This window comes from Microtus ochrogaster, unplaced genomic scaffold (genome assembly GCF_000317375.1).
Source record: "Microtus ochrogaster isolate Prairie Vole_2 unplaced genomic scaffold, MicOch1.0 UNK41, whole genome shotgun sequence".
Classification (NCBI taxonomy): Eukaryota; Metazoa; Chordata; class Mammalia; order Rodentia; family Cricetidae; genus Microtus; species Microtus ochrogaster.
In genome coordinates, this window is record NW_004949139.1 from 610,596 (window position 1) to 627,426 (window position 16,831).

The 16,831-nt window shown below is 54.5% G+C and overlaps 1 protein-coding gene across 7 annotated transcripts; it reads right to left on the bottom strand.

Moving 5' to 3' along the window:
• Window positions 1-401: 401 nt before the first annotated feature.
• On the bottom strand, window positions 402-16,474 carry Relt (RELT, TNF receptor). 7 transcript variants are annotated; one of them, XM_026790088.1, is made up of 13 exons: window positions 16,150-16,221; window positions 15,511-15,621; window positions 14,567-14,719; window positions 6,981-7,050; window positions 5,634-5,708; window positions 5,350-5,516; window positions 5,085-5,164; window positions 4,093-4,350; window positions 2,788-2,868; window positions 2,409-2,490; window positions 2,051-2,335; window positions 1,467-1,665; window positions 402-1,310 (listed from the first exon to the last, which is right to left on the bottom strand). In XM_026790088.1, exons 4-13 carry the CDS (start codon window positions 7,044-7,046, stop codon window positions 1,263-1,265), a joined length of 1,341 nt encoding a protein of 446 aa, XP_026645889.1. In that variant the 5' UTR covers window positions 7,047-7,050; window positions 14,567-14,719; window positions 15,511-15,621; window positions 16,150-16,221; the 3' UTR covers window positions 402-1,262. The 7 variants fall into 7 exon arrangements, with proteins under 7 accessions (XP_026645889.1, XP_026645888.1, XP_026645890.1 ...); XM_026790087.1 differs by lacking the exon at window positions 15,511-15,621 and having other exon boundaries at window positions 16,150-16,227; XM_026790089.1 differs by lacking the exon at window positions 15,511-15,621 and having other exon boundaries at window positions 16,113-16,171.
• Between the last annotated feature and the right edge of the window lie 357 nt (window positions 16,475-16,831).

Here is a 16,831-nt window from a genome sequence, read left to right on the forward strand (position 1 = left end):
TTAAAAAGCTTTTTGGAATGATTATTAGAACACTTTCAATCACACACATGGCTCAGTCTGTATTTCTATTGGGAAGCCTGGCCTTTGGGGACCTTGGTGAGAATGAAACAAGCCACCTCTGCCCGTTGCCCTGGCTTCAGAGGACAGTGCTGAGGAAGGGAAGGACATTCTCTCAGGCCCCTGGAAGCGTGAGGTGAGCAAACAGGATTCCAAGGTGAGAACTGGGAAAGGAGGCGCCTCATGACACCACTTTCCACCTTTTATTACTCAAGTGTGGGGTTGGAGATGTAGGGACAGGGCAGCAGCAGGTTTTAATAAATAAGAGATGGGATGGGATGGACAGTGGGCCCCGCGCCTGCGCGGCCCCACATAAATAACCAGGCCCTGAGTCAGAGCAGAGACTAAGGCTGGATTGGCAGTTACCCTGCTACCAAAAACTCAGGCAGACACTACCACAGGAGCATGGAAACCACAGACCAGAGGCACTTTCTAGGCGGCCATCTTCCTCTCCCGGCAGCTTCAGAGTTCGAAGGCAGCAGGGTGGCCTGAGGCTCTGCACCAGAGCCTTGTGCAAGTCAGGTAATTTTTCAGTTTCTTTAAAAGCAGGGTAGGGGCAGGCACATGCAGTAAGCCCCTTCTGTAGGCATTGCCATAATAGTCCAATGGGAGCCTTGAAGGGCAAGGTCCAGGAAGCAGCAGAAACAGGCCAGAGAAAGCTACTAATAGGAGGGTAGCAAGGTCAAGCTCCCCCAACAGAACTGAGCTCTCCTTCCTTCACTTCACAGTTAGAAAAGCTGGAACCTAGGTACTCTGCCACCAATACAGGGCCCTTTGCTACCCCTTCCCATTACAGGGCCTGCCAGAAGAGAGGGAAAGCATGTCCAGGATCCAGGACATGGCAAGAGTGACTAGTTCCCAAGGCACAAGCTGGGGACCAGGTACAGACACCACTCCTCTGCCAAACCAGACTCCTAGAAGACAGAAGGCTCCTATGATGTGTTCAGGACAGGCACAGGTTAGGGCACCCTGCAGGGAATTGACTAGAGCTGCAGGAGTGGGTTGGGCTCTTGATCTCCTGCTCACTTGCTGCACGGTGAGCTGCCTCCTCAGTGGGGCAGACCCACCTCCAGGCCTTGGTCTTTGCTTTTTTGTCTGCTAGGCCTCTGCATCTTGGTCCTCGGTCCCAGCTGCAGCTCTCTCTCCTGCAGAAAGCCTTCAGAACCTCCCAGAGCAGGGCAGAACGTCTAACTCTAGACAGCCCATCAGATGACCAAACTGCTTTCACTTAGCCGAACCACATAGCGGTTCTCCTGGGGATCAGGATTGAGGGGTCAGAGCTAAGTCAGACAGTCATTTGGGCTTCAGAAAAGTGGTATCTACCCAGAGCTCCCCATACTGCCTCCCTGGGCCTTTGTTCTGTTAGGGTTGACCCAGGTGCTAACAGAAAACTTCCCCCCAGCTCTTACCTCTGCCTTGTTTTCTACTGGAGGCTTCAACCATTTAGTATGGCTCCCACCACTTCCCAGCAGTGCCCGCTGCTCAGCGGGAAGACTGGGCTGTGGGGAGTCAGGAAGATCACCCCCTGAAGGCCCAGCCTCCATGATAGTCTTCACTTCAGATGACAACAAACTGGTTCGCTGCTCAGGAATGCGAGCCACACGGAACCTGCAGGGAGAGGTGGCACCAATAGCCCATATCAGAGAGAGAGCCTAGGACAGAGAAAGTACCTACCAGGTCACAGCTTGAGCCTGTTACACTGTCCAAGAGCCCTTCCTAGACCCCCAGAGACAACGCTGTTTGTGCCCAGCTCCCAGCAGCCCCACATCTAGTTAGAGGTGGACAGACCTTTGGCCTAAGAAGTAACACCAAGACGATGCCTCTGGGACAAGAGTTCCATGTCAGACAGCATAGCTGGGAAATGACTCTTGGCCACTCGCACTACCCAGAAAGGCCCAGGAAAGGCTAGTCGGTACTAAGCTGACCCAAGGACCTGCTTATCTTCAGACTGTCAAGTTAGTCCCTGACCCTGCTATGTCTGTGCCCACCTTACCTGCCCACAGACAAGATGGTGATCTCACCCTGACGTCCTGTCTTGGCACTAGCTTTGGGAGCCCTAGATGGGTTGGACAGGAGGGTGGGAGCAGGAGTGATGGCAGCTGCTGCCTCAGGAGACAGCAGCACCTCTGGCCACTTCTTCTGGCTACAACGGGAGCAGCAGGAGCCAGAGAGTGAGGCCAGGCCCTGCACAGTGTGGAGGTGCTGGCGATGTGGACAGATGTGCGGCATGCTGGGGGAGGCTGGCAGCAGCCTGCAGGAGGAGGAGCAGAAATGGTCACTGTGGCAAGCCATCAGAGTCAGGCAGGGATCCCCAGGAGGCAAGCTGATTATCTGAGGGTCCCACCACTCACCTAGGTACAGGCCTGTGGCTTGTCTGGACCAGCTGTTTGCTGTGATAGTCTTTCAACAACTCCTCCAGGGCTGCTGCGTTCTCTGTGGGCAGGTGGAATCAGAACCCAGCTCCAGAGTGAAGGAACGAGCGCCCCACACCTCAGCAGATAGCCCTTGCCTGCTCCCATATCCCTGTCCCAGAGCCCTTCATCCCTCACCAGTCAAGATAAGAGTCAAAAATCACTCAGCATCCAGGGTTGGAGTACCAGTCAGGCTGAGGCTTTGATCTGGGGAGGCAGAGCTAGGCAGGACTTTTCCCAAACATCCTCTAAGGCTCCAGAAGGAGACCCCCCCCCCCACTCATAGGCATTGGGTAAAACATAAAGACCCTCTCTTCACCTTTCTTCTCTGTGATCAGGCGCACCAGGACTCCAATGGTGTCCTCGTTGGCGTCCTCTGTCCTATAGGCGGGATTGATCCCTGGAGAAAAGAAAAGGAATCCATGATTCTAGGAAAGAAGGGATTCAGGGCTCCCAAGCTGCACCAGGATCTGCTGGCAGAGGACATCATAGTCCTTGCTCAGAGGTTCAGCAGAATCTACTGTGGTGTTCAGGTGATAGGACCCACAGGCCCATCACCGAGACTCAACTCTATCCCTACAGACTGTTCCAGCCTCTTCCCAGGCCCATGACCTCTCCGCACTCCACCTTCTCCAGAGAACTACTTAACAGCTCTGGGCTTAACCCTTAAGGGTGTGAGAATGGACCCCGGCAGCAGTCAACACTTAAAGTCACTAGGCTAGCAGAAAAGGACAGTCCTACATAAAAGAGCCCTGACTTTGAGCTGGAGCTCAACAGTACTTATTCTCGCAGAGGAGCAGAATCCTGTTCTCAGTACTCACATAGTGGCTTAAAACTGTCTGGCTCTAGTTCCAGGGGATCGTAAACTGTCTTCTGGCCTCCCTGAGCACCAGATACACACCTGCTGCATGCATACATACATACATACATACATACATACATACATACATACATATATACATACATACATTATGCAGGCAAAATACACATCATAAAATTTAAAAAAATAAAATATCTAAACATAACTTTAAATCGGTCCTGACTTGTACCCTCCCTCAATAATTTAGGGTTAGGAGTTGGAGGGGCTCTGAAAGCTGGCATGGGAGAGGTTGTGTCTCTGCTGACTTGGCCAGAAGGCTCCTGACAGCCCAGAGAAGTGCATTTGCCCAGAAGGTCTCTACCCTTCAGGAGACATTGGTCAGCAAAAGAAGCAATGGGCCCAAGACCTTCTATCTCTGGTTCCAGTACTTGTATCTCAAACCACAGCAGAGCTGAAACCTGAACCTGCATAGTGCCTGCCAAAAAAGTGGCCTGCCAGCCCTCCTGATGCAGGGCACTCTCCTGCTCCAGACCAGAGACCAGAGGCCACTATGAATCAGACAACTGGAGCCTGCTGCCCCTGCCAAGTCCCAACCTTGTAGAGCAGGGCCTCACCCAGGTAGAAATCTTACCAACTTGATCAGCTTAAGACTTTACCTCTGCCTGTTGCCATCAAGGGTGCTGCACAGCACCTCCAGGAGGCCTTCCCAATTAACCCTCTGCAGGCCTCTTCTGTCGCACCTATAGACCAGGAAGGTCCCTTCCAAAATCCCTAGCCCCCTACCTGGACCTAGTCAGGTCTTACCACTGCCTCCTCCTCCAGGGCTGGGCCCAACTTCCTTGTGGGCCGTGCAGTGGTAGCCCTTCCGCTTGAGTAGGTTGCACACCAGAATCCCCAGAAGCCCCATGAGGCAAAAGACAGGTACGATGGCGATCACGGCATACTGGGCAGCTGTCTCCTCAGGGCCACCTGCCCGAGTGCCGTTCCCAGACTGCCGAGGCTCACTGTTGCTACTGGTACCTGCTGCCACCTCCACACCGCGCCGGGTCCGTCGCCCTGATTCTGAATGCCACAGAGGTTGGGAGCAAGGCAGCAGAGAAAAACATACAAAGAAGTTGCGAGGCTGGTACTGTCCCTCCTCAGCCTCAGAAAGGCTCTCTGCCTGACCTGTTGTCCTGCCTTGGCCTAGCCTTGGGAGCCCTGGGTAGGTCGGGGTAGGAGGCCGGGAGCAGGAGTGATGACAGTAAGTCCAAGGACTTGAGCACAAAGCTGGAGGAAAACTAATATCCCAAGACAACACACCCTGCCACACTCGGGAGACAAAAGTCAGCTGATGTCTTTCCTCTTTGACTAGCCAATGAGGCTCCTTTGGGCCTCAACCTCTAACTGCCCCTCACACAGACAGACACATATGGCACACTCCTAGACAAAGGGACACAGGAATCCTACTCACATGAGTTAGTAGCCTCAAGAGGTGTTGGCTCTGGTAAGAGGCCATGGGTCACAGGTAACTACAAAGGCACAGGTGCATGCTCACACGCATCCATAGGGCTCTTATGGAGAGGACAGGGATAATGGGACCAAAAAGGAGACGAATCCCCAATCCTCATGGTAGCTACCAGACGCTGGATGCTCTCAATCACTCATGAGCAAGATGGCTGACCATCTAGACACCTTCTGACTGCCTGATCGCCTATGGTCTGAAGAAGGACCCTATTGTCCCCACATGGATGCTGCATGGACTCTTGGGCTCAAATTCGCTGGCCCCCTTTCCTACCGCACCATCTGTCACTCACCGTCACAGCCACCAGTATTTGGAGGTGCCTTGGAGCATGGCTGACATGGAACATGAGGAACTCCCCGAGACCCAAACCATCTGCAGGGAGGGAAAGATGGCACTGAGCTCCAGAAGTTAAACCGTGTCCTTAGGAAAAACTGAATTCCTTCCTACCAAGTGCCCTCAATGGTGCCACCAATCCATGTCATAGACGGGAAGCAAGGCCCATCAGGGAGCAGTGGGCCAAGAGCCCAGCATGAGCCCCACCCTCACCCTGTGCTTACCCAGGCTGGCAGTCTCCACACACTGTATCATGAGTTGATGTGCCAGCCTGGGCCTCCAACCTCCTTCGAAGGCTGCAGCGGTAATGAGGCTGGCATGGATAGGAGTCCCATAAGGCTGAGAAGGTGCCTGGGGGGCAGGTTCGGCATAACGTGCCCTGCCCTGCGTCCTGTGGAGAGGAAAAAGATTACAAGGCCAGGAGTTAGGCCTGAGGCCCTGGGCATGGACGTTCAGGCCTCCCTCTGCCCTCAAGAGTCTTCCCGGGATAGGACAGTGTATCGCTCACCAGATCAGGTTCCTTGCCCGGTGGACACAGCCAAGGAGTTATTGATGTTGGAGTGGCCAGAGGCCAGGGCAGCAGCTGGAAGAATGCAGGTGGAACACAGAAGAAGTGGCCACAGAGGAAGAAAGTGATAGGCATGAGGCCTTCAGGGTCATCTGCTCACTACCTACTTCCTGAGTGAATCGCAGACCACATGGGCTCCCTCCCAGGCTTCAGGCACACTCTAAGAGCCTGCCTCTGCCATTCTGCTGCACTACCAATGTCTAGGTAAAGAAAGAATTATATCTGTTCTGGAAAATACTGGGAAGCCCCAGACAGGATCAGAACCTGAAGCTCTTGAGCATCTGAATTATAGCTCTCTTAGATGAGTTACACTCCTCACCCCAGACAGATGAGCAGGAAGTGCTTCCGTATTCTTCTGAGATTGTCTCCCTTCCTGCTGCATGCCTCCCCCGCTGCACCCCCAAGCTGGGCATGTCATTAACTACCCTCTGTTTATCGTGCCTGCAGCCAAGACTGCAGCTGGTGCTTACTTACTATTCTGGGCCCTGGGCTGAGTCTGAGACCACATTCTCCTCTGTGACCTCCCCCTGTGCCACAGCCACCCCATTCATGCCCTGCACTTAAACAGGGCATGCCACGTCCCAGAGGAATGCTATTGTAGATATGGGTCACCAGGCCCCTCTCTGGTGGCTTCCCTCTGCTTCCCACTCAAGTGAACGCACGGACTACCTGCGCAACTCCTGGTATAGGAAGACCCTGTTCTCCGACTTGGCCCCAGCTGCTAGGATAGAGCACACCAGAACGGAGCTACCCTAAAGGCAGAAGGTCAGGCCTGGCCGCCAGCACCTGCTAAGGCTGGAGGCTCTCTCCTGGAGACCTCAGTCTGCCATCCCCGAGCTTCCACGGCCACAATAGAAAGACCACACAGACCCCAAGGTGCTCTGACTCCAGCCCCAGAATCCGAGCTTCCCTAAACTAAGACAGACCCTACATCCAGCAGGAGGTACTCAAAGTCTTCCAGGTCCCCTCCTGCCCTCCTAGCTTTGCCCCACACCTGCCTCAGTGGCCTGCAAATGCTAGGAAATCCCTCTGGCCCATGTGGGAATTGCTTGGGAAAGCTGAATCCCTGGCTTGCCTGTCTCTTCTAGACTGCCTGTGTCTACGGGGTCACAACTGCATGCCAGGGAGTGCTAGTAGACACTTCATTGGGTCTTCCAAGAAACACTGAGTTTAAGTCCGCCAGAGCCTGAGACTCCTGAGCAGTGCCTGACCCTCTACCCTGGAGCACTGTGGTGCACGCTCAGACACCAGCTAGTCTAGCTTCTCTGGGGCCCTTCTCCAACTCACCACAAAGAGGCAAGACAGGGGCCAGCCCAGCAAGGTCCACTTCATCGTCAGGCCCTGGAGTGACATTGACCTAGGGCAGATAAAGGAAGCTCGGAGGAGTGGCCAGGGCAGGCAGGGATGTCTTGATTGTCTCCCCACAAGCCACGTTCAGGATGACAAGACTGCTGTTGGGTGCTGGGCAAGCACTTGCCCTACATGGCAGGATGCAGGTCTGAGCAGAGGTAGGACTGACATGGCTAGGGCCAGCCTTCTAGGCCTGGCTGAGGCGGGAGGGAAGCTGAGGGTTCTACAGCTCAGGAGGTTTCTCAAAGCAGGAAGTGCTTCCTTCCCCTTCCATAAACAGCCAGGTGCCCTGAGGCATCAGAGGGGGGCAAGAGAGGAAGGAAGCTGAGGAAGGCCTGGGCTGGGTGTTTAAGATGGCTGCAGCACCTCTAGCCCTGCTCTTATCCCCAGCCTCGCACACTCTGCCTTAATTCTCACTGGTTCGGCCACAGGAAGGCCCTAATCCTTTAAAGCCAACTGTCATAGGCCTGGTCCTCCTCTGCACCTCCCCCAGCCTGGGCTTAGGTGCTGGCATCTCTGTCTGCCCAGGTATCATGGCAGAACTGGGAGGGAGGGTTACCATCTGGCATTCAGCCTGCTGGAGACCAGACATGCTTCTGCACTAGGGAATTAGGATCACCAGTATCCACAGGGAGCTCCTGTGTCTCAGAGGACACTATGGCAAACAGATTGGATTCCGAACAGACAACAGAAAGTTCATGGGTATTTCCCACAGTCAGGGTCACAGGTGGGGTGGGGTGCTCACAGACCTAGCCCTCCCCCAACCCACTGGACAAGGGGCCACAAGCTACATGTTGCTTGCAGAAGGTTTCAATCACAGAGCCCCCTCTCTGCTGGTAGCCAGGCTTCCTAGCTGGAAACAAGAGTGAAGCAGAGGAAACCTATCCGCCCTCTGACCTGGGCCTGGCCCCATGAATACCACAGCAGGGTCAGGGATTAAAGTTACACCCAGGTGAGGGGGAGGAGCTGGCGTCACAGCACCCAGGGACTCTCCAGGTCACTGGCAGCAGGCTCCAGGCCAATTAAGGGGAAGACCGGGGACAGGGAAGGACAGCTCCAGGCTCCAGAGTAGGTAAAGGCCACATGAGGCAGTCAACACTCAACAGATGGCACTCCTGACTCATTCCTTGACGCGTCCCTTCTCAAATTCAGTCACAAAACTGCCTACCTGGTTCTGCACCAGTGTCCCCTCCAGACCATATTCCATGGCCTCTCTACAGTCCTCCGGAAGATCTCATCATCACAGACTTGACCACAAACCCCAAGTCTCCAGGTTGTCACCAAAGCACAGTCCCAGCCCCAAAAGCCCACAGAACGAGGATGAGGAGAGAAACGCAGAGAAAAAACTCAAAGCCCAGATGAGGCCCAGGACCACCTGGACCCCAGCAGCCCCTTCCGGGTGATCTGAGTCTGCCCTGTCCTCAGAGCCGGAGTGGGCCCACTCGGGCTTCCCCACCACAGCCGCCGCCCAGCATCCTTTGCCTTCTAATTATGCACCTTCCAATTACCCCAGTCTGGCTGCATGGCCCCGCTCTCAACCAGACTAAAGCCCTCCTGCCCATCTGCCTGCTCAGGCAATGCACACATGTGCCTGCCTGCTGCTGCAATCTCACCCCCCCCCCCCCGTCCTCCAGCATCTACTACTCTAGAAACCCATGAGAAAGCAAGGTTAGAGAAGACCCTAGGTCAGAGGGGGTCAGTGAAGGCCCCCATACTTCCCTTGTCTAGAACGCCAGACAGTCAGGGATACCTCCAAAGCCTAACACCTCCTGAAGGTTACCTGAGCTGAGAGAAATGGGCACACTGCAGCCCAAAGGTGGAGGGTAAAGCCCAGAAAGCCCTTCCAGCTCCAGGTACCAGATGGAGGAAAGTTAGCCTAGTCACACACAGTTCAGGGGGCAGGTTCTAGTGGAGAAGGAAGTTAGCTCACAGGCCACTCTTCATCTACCTGAGCCCCCAGCTTCCCTAGCCTTGGCTTCCTTGTACAACTGCAGGGCAGGCTGTTTATCTTCTGTGGCAGGAGTCTGTCAAAAGCACAGCCCAGGTAATGGGCCTCAAGTGGGTCACGGGACTTCCTCCCCACACTTCCAGGGTGGTGATTAAGTATTTGTTGGCTGCCTTGTTCACTGCTTGTCCCCCAACCAGACAGCAGTCAGCGCAAGGCTGTCTGTTTTATTCACCGCAAAGCCCAGCACCCAACCCAGGCGTGGAACTGGAGCCTCAGGGGGGCTGAGGCCCAAACAATCAGACTAGAAATTCCCTGAGTACAAGCCAAACTGCAGAAGCTGCCAGGAGCAGCTGCCCCAGGGAGGAGCAGCCCCAGAGAAAGAGGAAGCTGTATTGCCCAGCCCAAGCCTCAGGCAACTTCCTCTTTCCTAGAATCTGTGGGTTTACCCCTAACCCCTGCCAAGTCCCCCCAGAACACTCGAGGGGTGTTTCCAAGGCCTCGGTCCACCTCTTCTGACCTCTACCTTACCTGCAGCCTAGGTGTCCTGACAGATGTGGGCGTGCCCTAAGTCAGCTCCCCCACCTCAGAATGGTGTCCCCCACACACCCCTGAAAACCTCCTTCACACACACACACACACACACACACACACCAGCCACTTTTGGATTCTCTCTCAGCGACTTGATGCTTCAGAAACCCCTCCCATCACTTTTGGCCAACACCTACTCTTCCTCCAGAAAGCAGTTCAAAGTCACTTCCTCCTGAAGGCCCCAACCACCACCTCTCCCCTCAGCAATGGTGCCATTTGCCCAGCCCCCTTTCTTACCACAAGCTGTCATCTGTGCCCAGTGCTATGCTGGGTGTGGGCTGTACTGGGGATGAGAAGTAGGAGAGATATCTTCAGAAGACTACCCAGCTATGCCAGAGAGAGAAGCCCAGAGGCAGGCCAGTCTTAATGTGCACCTGAAACCCTCTGGTGACCTGGGAAACATCACTGAGCGCAAGCTTGCCCCCCTCTGCCTTGCAGTGGCTGGGGAGCTGTGGGGCCCCTTGCAGACAGCTCATGTGAAGGTGAAATGAAAAAATTCATGTTTAGTTCTCAGCACAAGATTGGCACAGAGTAAGATCATGCCTCACTTTCCCCATTTGTAAATTTTAAAAAAGGAAGGGCACATGTCTGACCAGCAAGTGTGAAGCATGGGAAATTCTCTTCTGTAGTTATGATCAATGATTAGGAAGGGATCAAGTACATAGGAAATACCCAGCAGGCCACTCTAGGGGTGGGGGTATAGGAGAGGGGAAGACTGGTACACAGAGCCCAGGTCAGGCTGAGTTTGCACTTTTCCCAGGGCTGGTGGGAACCCTGAAGCACAGAGCAGAGGTAGCTGCCAGCCAAGTAAGAGCACCACGGGAGGTGGGACCAGCGCCGGTCCTGGGGTAGGACAGGGAAAAAGGTAGATTCTGTTTCCCCGCCTGTGGCTTCTCTGCTGCCTCTCGAGGCCAGGGTTGCTAGGAAACAAAGCAGGACCCAAGCCTTCCTCAGCAGTGACTACACCAGGCAGCACAAAGGCAACATCAATAGAGGGATCCAGGTTAGCAAGGGACCCAGTGGTTCCCTGGCAACTAGGGCTGAAGTAGGGTAGTGCCCACACTGGGTGGCAGCTAAGGCTGCTAGGCATTGCTGGCTTCCCTAACAGAAGGGAACAGACCTCAGCAGGGCACTATCCCTCACACAGCTCACCTCCAATCCATGGCAGAGGTGAAATTCCCTTTTCAGACTTGAGTAAACAGTTGGGGGAAGTCACCCATGAGGATCCCATAGTACTATGGAAGGGACAGCGCCCAGGACTGTCTTGTCTCTCTCTGCCTTTCCAACCCTGAAGCCCAGTCAATCTGATGGTGAGAACGCTAGTGCAGAAGTGTGAATGGTGGCTCATACAGACGGATGGGGGCTCAACTGAAGGGTTACTGGTGTGGCCCCCACCCGCACCCACGCCCTTTTGGATACTGTGCTAGTTTGTACCACGCCACACAGAAGAGAACACTAGAAACCACGGGAACCAAGAAGACTGGGGAAGTCTGGGAATTCCCAGAGGCAGGAAGGGCAGCTCCTAGGGCTGCTGTTGGGGTTGAAGGCCCAGAGAAAAATGAAAGCGGCTTAGGGGCTATGCAGAAAGAAGGGTGTCCCACTCCCCACTTTCTTCCCGTGCCATACTTCAGGGCAGCAGGAGCTGGACACGGCTCTGTTCATCAGGCCTCCTGGCTGCCACAGCCCGCATTTCAGCAGCTCAGGTAGTACAGCAGGCAGGAGGGGCTGAAAGGGCTAATTGACTCCTGAAGGCTGAAAGGCTGAGGCAGCGGGATCCTCCGGACTGAGTAGGAAATGAATTCCTCCCCCTGGGACAAGTCTAGGGATAAAGAGGTGTCTGAGACAACCGAGGCAGTCACCCACAGGACAGAGCTGGAATGTCCCATGTCACATCTCCTTTCCAGGCCGGATCCTGCTGGATCTCTCAACACAGGCGTCCAGGGTCCAGTGCAGGGACTGAGGCTGAGCGAGCTGAGCAAGGGCTTGGTCAAGGGCTACGGCGCCTGCCACCAACCCTGAAGATCTGGGTTCAGTCTCTAGAAGGGAAAGAACTGGCTCCTGCAGGTTGTGAGCTGACTTCCACACCCAGCCAATACAAATTAAACAAACATTGTAACAAATTTTTAAAAAGAACTAGGTCTGAAAGGTAGTGAGATTTACCAGTCCAGAGAGAAGGCCCACAGCCAGCTCTGGTCACCTCACCTGGAACCCCACTGCTTTCAAGGTCACAGGTCGGTCCAGCAGTGGTAACCACACCTTTAATCCCATAATCCCAGTATTCCAGGCCAGCCTGGTCTACAAAGTGAGTTCTGGGACAAAACAAAACAAAACAAAACAAAAAAAAACATGGACCACCCAAGGACTGCCTCCTCTGGGACAGCAAGGACCTAGGGGAAAAACACAGGTTCACCCTTCAGTCATGCTGCTTCTGCCCCCACGGCACCCCAGAAATCAGCTTAGCTGCTGCCCTGGCCACCATTGCATTGCTATGAGTCAGGATCCACCGCTCAGCATCCACCCTGACTCAATCATCCCAATTTGGTTGCCAGGAACAGAAATTTAAGGAAACTGAGGAGAAACCACAGGGTTCCTGCTAGCTCTCTAACTCCTTAGATTCGGGTACTGGGCACTGAGGCCCACGCAGGGGAGGTGTGCTGAGGCCTGACTGGGCATGTGTATGATGTTAGTGCCAGCAGGGGCAAGGCTAGCCTCCGAGACAGCCCACCTGAGCTGCACTAGGTGGCTCTGTGACCTTGAACAGGTCACTTAACCTGTCTTGAGTTTGGGACCTCAAAGAACGTGGGCATATTTGGATTTTCACTTATGCAATGCTGGCCAGTCAGGCAGTGGTAATGCAAGCTTTTTTAATCCCAGCACTTGGAGGCAGAGGCAGGCGATCTCTGTGAGTTCCAGGCCAGCCTGGTCTACAGAGCAAATACCAGGACAGGCTCCAAAGCCACAGAGAAACCCTGTCTCAGAAAAACAGAAAACAAAACAACAAAAAAAAAAAAGAAATGAAAAAGAAAATAGCGAAAAAATGCTGGCCAAGATCTACCATTCAGTTCTTTTTGGTTTTGTTGTTGCTGTTTGGGTTTCAGTGTTTTTGGTTTTTTGACACAGAGTTTCTCTGTGTAACCCTGGCTCCTGGAACTCACTTTGTAGACCAGGCTGACCTCAAACTCAACCTGCCTCTGCTGGGTAGTGCTGGATTAAAGGCGTGCGCCACCAATGCCCAGCTAGCACTACCATTTCTAACACCACAACCTCACAAGGGCCAATGGGCGAACTCAGACTCAAAACAAGCAGTGCCCCTTCCGTCGAGGCTGCCAAGGTGCTTGGGTGTCTAAAGTACGGCAGGAGGAGCCCAAGTCCGAAAGTCTCAGCAGCGTGAGATCCAGGTAGCCTTGGAGGCCGACGTGAGCTTGTTTCCACACAGCTAGAACCAAAGGGTCAGGAAAGCAGACTGAGCAGGAAGGGACAGTTCCGCGGTTCCCATGCAGCCTCACCTGCCATAACTCGGGTGATCTCATGGTATAGGAAGAAGATCCAGAACACACAGGCTAGCAGCAGTTCTTCACAAGCAGGCCTGAGCCCAGCCCCCACCCCACCCTTCAGGGTACCCACTCAGCTATCACTTCTTCATCTCCTTTAACCTTTGCCAGTAGTGAGGAAGCTGCCTCATGGAGGCAAGGAAGGAGGCAGAGTACAGGGCTCTCAGGTCCTTCCCACTGTAAGCACACACAAGAACAAGTTCAGTTCCTTCTCTCAAACTCACATTTGGACCCTGCCTCTAATTGGCCACAGAAGGCCCCTCCATCCCCCTCTATCTGTGCCAACCAACCAGCCACACTCTGGGAGCCGCATGTTTATTTATAGAGTGCTTGCTCGTCTTTCCCAGGGTGGATAGCCCAGGAAAGAATTCTGGACGTCAAGGCCATGGACCTGGATTTGGACCCAGTGGCACTAGGGTCTTAAAAGTGCCTTCTCTTTGATTCCTGGCTTCCTTGCCTATGTCTAGAAGGACTCTGGGGGACAGGGGCTGATAGCCTTAAGGGCTGAGCACTTCGCAGGGTTGCAGTGCTGGCTTTTCTAACTAGCCCAGTCCAACTTAGCATGCACAAGGCTCTGGGTTCAACCCATAGCACTGAAAACACAAGATCCAAAAAAGCAGTTGGGCATGCAGAGAGAGCCAGAGCAGGAGCAGTTTGCAAAGCTGCTTCCCTTGCCGCCCAACTGCCCAGGGGTCAAGCAGAAGGAGGTAAAGTGGAGAGGAGACCAATAAGGCTAGGAGCTGGCTGTGCCCTGTGTAAAGTGGGGCTGAGCCTGTTGGCTCTGTAAGTTGGGTCCCTCTGTTTTATACCAATGACAGACACAGGCACCTCCCTCTAGCAGCTACCACACCAAATAGAAACCCAGCTTGGCCCCACTGTCATCCCCAGAGGCCCAAGTTCCCAGAATGGTTTGGCTTGGGTGGGGCATTGAGTAGAGCTGGGGGCTCACAGATGCTGGGCTAGAAGGGGGAGTTAACCCTTAGTTAGCCCTTCTCCCTTCTCTCCTTTTCCTGGCCCTGAGCTATTTCTACCTCTATGCTAGAGATGGAAATAACTTGGGCTCAGCCCCTGGAGACCAAGACAGCTATTTTCAACAGCCCCAAAAGCACAGCTCCAATCATTCCAGGGAGGACTGAGGGACAGTGATCAGAATAAGAAGGGGTATCTGGGAAAAATGGGGGGGACACAGACCCAGATTGTGCAGGGTACAAACACAAGGTATCCCTGCCACCCCTGGGCTGTGTGGCCAACTCTAGATCCTTTAGAGGCAGGTCTTTCTGGTGATCTCTGGCTCAGCAGGAGAAGGAACAGGAAGACCATGTAAAACACCCACTTGCAATTTGTCAGCCGTGTGTGTGCACACGCATCTCACTTTGGGCCAGGTCCGCCAGCCCCAGTATGTGAGATGAGGGCCCAGATAAGCCACAAGCAATTACCAGGAAGGTGGTGATCCTCGCCAAGCACTTCAAGGGGCTAGAAGACTCGAGCTCCAGTCTGGGCACTGTCCTGACTTTGAACCTTGAATAAGTCACTGTGGTTCTCTGGGCCTCAGGTACTAACTCGTCAACAGTCACCACGTCTCAGGACCACTGCAAGGGTTCAATAAAGCAGCATATTACAAAGTGTTTACAGCAGGGCCAGCCGCTGCACCCCAAATCCAACAACATTTTCAGAGAATTAGAGAAAGCAGAACCTCCACATACATCCTCTATCAGGTGTGGTACCCCACTGCCACCTCCGGAGCTAGGGAGCCCAGTTAACACCCTTTCTACATGAATGGCACTGACCCCCTCTTTCCCAGATGAGGATTAAGCAAGAACTCCAAGTCCAGATCAGAGACCGTTCATTGCTGGAGAACAAATACTCCCCCTCTCCAATAGGGAGCTGAAGAAAAGAGATCTGAGTAGAGAATGTCTTTGGATTGAGATTCCAGGATCTAAAAGACCAGGTGGCTTTTGAGCGGGAGTCTGTGAGCAAGACTGTTTCCAACCTTCCCCTAGCACAGGGATGCAACCCAGCAGAAGCCTGCCCCCACCCCCACTGCAGTCCTTCAGCCTGGAGGAGAAAGGAGAATGGAAGAGACTGACCCAAAAACAATAGATCCCAAAGTGATGATTCACAGAGCACAGGCTATTCACACCTTGGTGCAGACCGGGAGACTGAGGCCCAGCAGGGGCGGATTCTGATAATAAGACCCAGACTACAGAGGTGCCCCTGGCAGACATTGGAGATTTCACTGTGTGTGTGAGTGTGAAGATCGAAACCATCTCGGGTCTTTCTCTGTGCTAGAGGGGCTACCCACCCAGTGCCGACCAGCTTTGGTCTCCTCTCCCTCTGCTAGGTTGTATCTGGATGCAAACAACTCACTAACCTCACTAACCTGAACTCCTGAAGGGTGCCTTCGAGAGATCTTTATTCCCTAGACTCATCTTCCTTGGCCCCTCAGCGGCTGGAAAGTGTCAGGTTCCTCCTTCTGGCTCCTTACTCTGTCCTGAGTCAAGCAGACACAGACACACATTTTCTCTCTCTCTCTCTCTCTCTCTCTCTCTCTCTCTCTCTCTCTCTCTCTCTCTCTCTCTCTCTCTCCTTAGCTCCTATGCACCCTGTGACCCCGTGATTCAGGGCTTGCTCAAGTTATTTAAGGTTCGTCTCTTCTACCTTATACTCATAATTTTAGTGGTGCCCCGGTCACACTGCAGGCCACACACATACATACCTGGGGTCTCTCACATACAAACACTCTACCTGTCTCCGACACAGAGCCCCTCTGTGTCGCCCGCTAGGCTTGGTGTCACCACCCAGGTCCCAGCCACACGTTCACCCGGGCCAGGCCGCCTCATGCGCAGTGTCACCCACAGTCACGGGCTGACACCGTTCAAACCCCCCCTTCCCGGCAGCCCCGCGTTGCAGCCGCACCGAGGCGCTGCCGTCCCGTCCTACAACCAATTCTGGTGTCAATCCAAGTTCCCGGGTTCCACCGACCCTTGGCAGCCAAGTTCCGCTGCTCCCCCTCGCGCACCTTCTGACAGACTGCGCAGCGCCCGGCGTGGGGAGGACGCGCAGTCGGGGAGCTCCGGGATGCGCCGGGACGGGACAGGTCGGAGCAAGAGAGTGGGGCTGCCGCATCCGCCGCGGGAGAACTTCCTCGGAGGAGCAGAGCGGGGCTGCGGGCCGAACGCGCTCTCCTTACCCGGCCGGCGGCGCCAGAGTCCCCGCGAGGCGAGCTCTGGGGGCCGGCCGCGCAGCGTGCGCGCCTTTTGAATGAATCGCGGCCCAGCAGGGAGAGCTGCTCAGCCCCGCCCCTTACGTCAGGCCTCTGGCCCCGCCCCCGACGTCAGAGTCCCGACTCGCAGCCTCGCAGCGGCTAACCCGGCGACCCCCAGCCGGCCGAGGGCTCACGATTCTCCCGCCAGGCCCCGCTGCTCTCCATCGCCACCTCTCGGGATTCCTAGGAACTGCAGGGGCTGCGCGGGGCTACCAGGATGCTTTTCGGACGCGTCCCTTTGAGGGGGCGGGGGGCGGGGCTCCAAACCAAGAAATAACGGGCTTGTGTTTTGAAGCGAAAAGGTGCTTGAGATTTTTTTTTTCGGTTCTAGTTAATTACTTTCTTTTTTTTATTTAAATTTATGTATTTATTGAGGATTTCTGCCTCCTCCCCGCCACCGCCTCCCATTTCCCTCCCCCTCCCCCGATCAAGTCCC

What these genes read in the sequence shown, in the direction of transcription:
- Relt (XM_026790085.1), bottom strand. Translation starts at nt 16,256, where the DNA reads ATGCGGCAGCCCCACTCTCTTGCTCCGACCTGTCCCGTCCCGGCGCAT. An exon ending in TGTGGAGACTGCCAGCCTGG is followed by an intron (nt 5,165 to 5,349) that starts GTAAGCACAGGG and finishes CCCTCCCTGCAG; the next exon opens with ATGGTTTGGGTCTCGGGGAG. An exon ending in ACCATCTTGTCTGTGGGCAG is followed by an intron (nt 1,666 to 2,050) that starts GTAAGGTGGGCA and finishes CTCTCCCTGCAG; the next exon opens with GTTCCGTGTGGCTCGCATTC.